Genomic DNA, 3,571 nt, shown 5'->3' on the forward strand with positions numbered 1-3,571 from the left:
TTGATACACGTGTCCCAGACAAGGTCATTAAATATGAGTGTGTGTGGGGGGGGGGCGGCTTGGGGCGATTTTAGCTGATCCCCAAATTTCAAGACGTGGTTGTAAAGCGGCTTTAGATTAAGATTAATGGTAGGAAGCAGAATAATAAATGATGCCTATGAAGGTCCCCACTAAGATAGAAAAGGACATGTGTGTTTCTTTCTTGGTGGGTTCCTGTTGGGAGAAAAGATCTGAGGGTGACTTGAAGCCGGTTCCCTCGTCTGAAGGAACCAGCTGATGTCTGCAGTCGTGCTGTCACGTCCATTTTTAGCTGAGAGGAAGTCATGAAACCCAGTGATGAGGAGGAGGAGGAGGAGATCCTCTTCCTGAAACCTTCCCCAGCGTTTCGAAACATCTACCCGTGACACACAGTTAAAAACAAGGTTCCCTCTTACCGTGCTGGAAGATCTTGGCTACCTCAAGTGCATGAGGCCTGTGGGCAGAGACAAAATGGGATCTATGAGGAACTGATGAGGAATGAGCAGATGTGGAGGAGGGACCCAAAGTCCACCGTCCAGACTCTCACCTGTGTTTGGTGTTGGTAGGAAGAGAGTTGTTGAGAGGGATCAGGGAGCCGCGCTGGTTCCTCATCTAGACACAAGGAGACAAAGTGGTGACTGGTGACCCAACCCCAGTGTTCCAGCCAAAATCCCCCAGCAGCCCCCCCCCCCCCCAGCAGCACCCCCCCCACCCCAGCAGCACCCCCCACCCTCACCCCCCCCCCCCCCCCCCAGCAGCCCCCCCCAGTACCTTAAAGATGAGGCTGGTTGAGGTCAGACCAAAACTGCTGGAGATTATCTGGAGACAAAGACGGTGAAGGAAGGACTGAAACTCCACTTGTTTGGTTCTAGAAGAGAGAAGAAGCTCAGCTCACCTGTCTGGTCCAGGTGCCATCAGCTGCTGGTGGGACTGACACTTCCTGCAGAGCCAAAGGCTGCTCGTCTGCAACAGGAGCCCAACATTAGTCCACCAGGCACTAGTCCTCCTCAGCCTGGAGGCCTGAATATCTCCTGGATTAACCAGACGGCAGTAGTTCACTGACAACTGGTGACCGGTCTGTGGTGACCGGTCTGTGGTGGCCGGTCTGTGGTGGCCGGTCTGTGGTGATCGGTCTGTGGTGGCCAGTCTGTGGTGACCGGTCTGTGGTGGCCAGTCTGTGGTGACCGGTCTGTGGTGGCCAGTCTGTGGTGGCCAGTCTGTGGTGGCCAGTCTGTGGTGACCGGTCTGTGGTGGCCAGTCTCTGGTGACCGGTCTGTGGTGGCCGGTCTGTGGTGGCCAGTCTCTGGTGACCAGTCTGTGGTGGCCAGTCTGTGGTGGCCGGTCTGTGGTGGCCAGTCTCTGGTGACCGGTCTGTGGTGGGCAGTCTGTGGTGACCAGTCTGTGGTGGCCAGTCTGTGGTGGCCAGTCTGTGGTGACCAGTCTGTGGTGGCCGGTCTGTGGTGGCCGGTCTGTGGTGGCCAGTCTCTGGTGACCGGTCTGTGGTGGGCAGTCTGTGGTGACCGGTCTGTGGTGGCCGGTCTGTGGTGACCGGTCTGTGGTGGGCGGTCTGTGGTGGCCGGTCTGTGGTGACCGGTCTGTGGTGGCCGGTCTGTGGTGGCCAGTCTGTGGTGGCCGGTCTGTGGTGGCCAGTCTGTGGTGGCCGGTCTGTGGTGACCAGTCTGTGGTGGCCAGTCTGTGGTGGCCAGTCTGTGGTGGGCAGTCTGTGGTGACCGGTCTGTGGTGGCCGGTCTGTGGTGCGATGGAAACGAGCAGACACAGAAGATGGTGAGGCAACAGGTGACTTATTAACTGCGTTGGGAACACAAATGCTCCCGACCCGGTGAAATCCAGTACTGACCCATTTGGAGGGTTACTGGACCCACTGGTGATATATAATAATAATAATAATAATCATAACAACAACAACAATAATAACAATAATAATAATAATAATCATCATCATCATAATAACAATAATCATAATAATAATAACAATAACAACAACAATAATAATAATAATAACAACAACAACAATAATAATAATAATAATAACAATAATAATAATAATAATAATAACCACGCCACTGAATGCAGGGGGTTCCATTCCAACATCGGTGCCTCATAGATGTTCCGCGAGTGGTTTTAGCCACAACAGCGAAGGTTCATGAGCAAAAAGGCCGAGAGGAGCGAGTTTGATGAGGATTCGTGAGAACTGATAGAATTCTGAAGCATCTTTCTCCGACTCACATTAACACACATTAATTAAGGTCAGCACCTTTAAACAAGATTAGCCAAAAGATCAGAGATAACCACGTCCAGGACCATGACGACCCCCCTCCCAGGTGATGGACTCTGGTGCTGCTGAGCAGAGGCTGACCATGGGCACCACGTCCAGGACCATGATGACCCCCCTCCCAGGTGATGGACTCTGGTGCTGCTGAGCAGAGGCTGACCATGGGCACCACGTCCAGGACCATGACGACCCCCCTCCCAGGTGATGGACTCTGGTGCAGCTGAGCAGAGGCTGACCATGGGCACCACGTCCAGGACCATGACGACCCCACTGGACCAACGCTTCATCCTTTAGACTTAGAATCGTCTCTAACCAGAACAGTTCATACCCGCCAGATCAACGTGGACGATCATCGCTTTATGAAAAGAGGCTGCTGCCACGGACACGCGCGCACGAGCACCACCGGATGCACAGACGAAGAAACTCGGAGAAACTCGGAGAAAAGCAACAAACCGTTCGTGTCCAGTCGCCTGAGAGCGATCCAGACTTTAGGGACGCGGGGACCTCGGTCCGCTTGGACGTGGGACATTTTGATGTCTCGCTCCGAGGTTGGCAGAAGGGTCCCGCCGACTTCCGCTCGGGGACTTTCACAATAAAAGATTCCTTTTACGCAATTCCAGTGTCATAATGCACAGCCGGGCGCGTTTCCAGATCATCCAGAGCAAATAAAATTAAGGTGTTTTTTTTAATAACATTCATGTTTAGAAGAGAGGCACATGGTTACCGTGACAACAGAATTAAAACCCATAAATCACAGATCAGACGAGCATGAAGGAAGCTGCCGGAGGAAACTGGTGCGACCGTCTGATCCCTGCTGAAGTTCTTCAGAAGGTTTTATTCGTGTCCCAAATGTCCCCGAATAAAGGAAACGTTGCTGCATAAATTTGTGCTTTTGGCTTTTTGAACGCGCAAATAAACAGAAAAATGTGCCACAAAACATCGGAGACGGACTCTTTTTTATTTATAAATGACTTTTAATTCTGCTATAAGACAGATGAAGGCGATCTAAAAATGTTTGTTTCCTGGTTCCTGGCGTGTGTGTATGTGCGCGTGTGTGTGCGTGTGCGTGTGTGCGTGTGTGCGTGTGTGCGTGTGTGTGTGTGTGTGTGTGTGTGTGTGTGTGTGTGTGTGTGTGTTGACAGAAAGCGCGCACACACCCTTTCTTCTCATTGGCTTTGGATTCTCCGGGCAGGTGGAGCCGCGCTCCTGCGGGTCCAGTCCAGAGTTCTCCCCGGCAGGAGCGCAGATCACGCCGATGGC

At 52.5% G+C, this 3,571-nt stretch overlaps 1 protein-coding gene across 1 annotated transcript in view; it reads left to right on the top strand.

Annotated features, from left to right (window-relative positions):
* Window positions 1–3,558: 3,558 nt before the first annotated feature.
* gda (guanine deaminase) overlaps window positions 3,559–3,571 on the top strand; it is a 15,219-nt gene continuing 15,206 nt past the window's right edge. The window contains exon 1 of the mRNA XM_029829268.1: window positions 3,559–3,571. This exon is cut by the window's right edge and continues 121 nt beyond it. Within this exon, the coding sequence (XP_029685128.1) occupies window positions 3,567–3,571 (5 nt within the window). The 5' untranslated portion in view covers window positions 3,559–3,566.

Source organism: Takifugu rubripes, chromosome 21 (assembly GCF_901000725.2).
Source record: "Takifugu rubripes chromosome 21, fTakRub1.2, whole genome shotgun sequence".
NCBI lineage: Eukaryota > Metazoa > Chordata > Actinopteri > Tetraodontiformes > Tetraodontidae > Takifugu > Takifugu rubripes.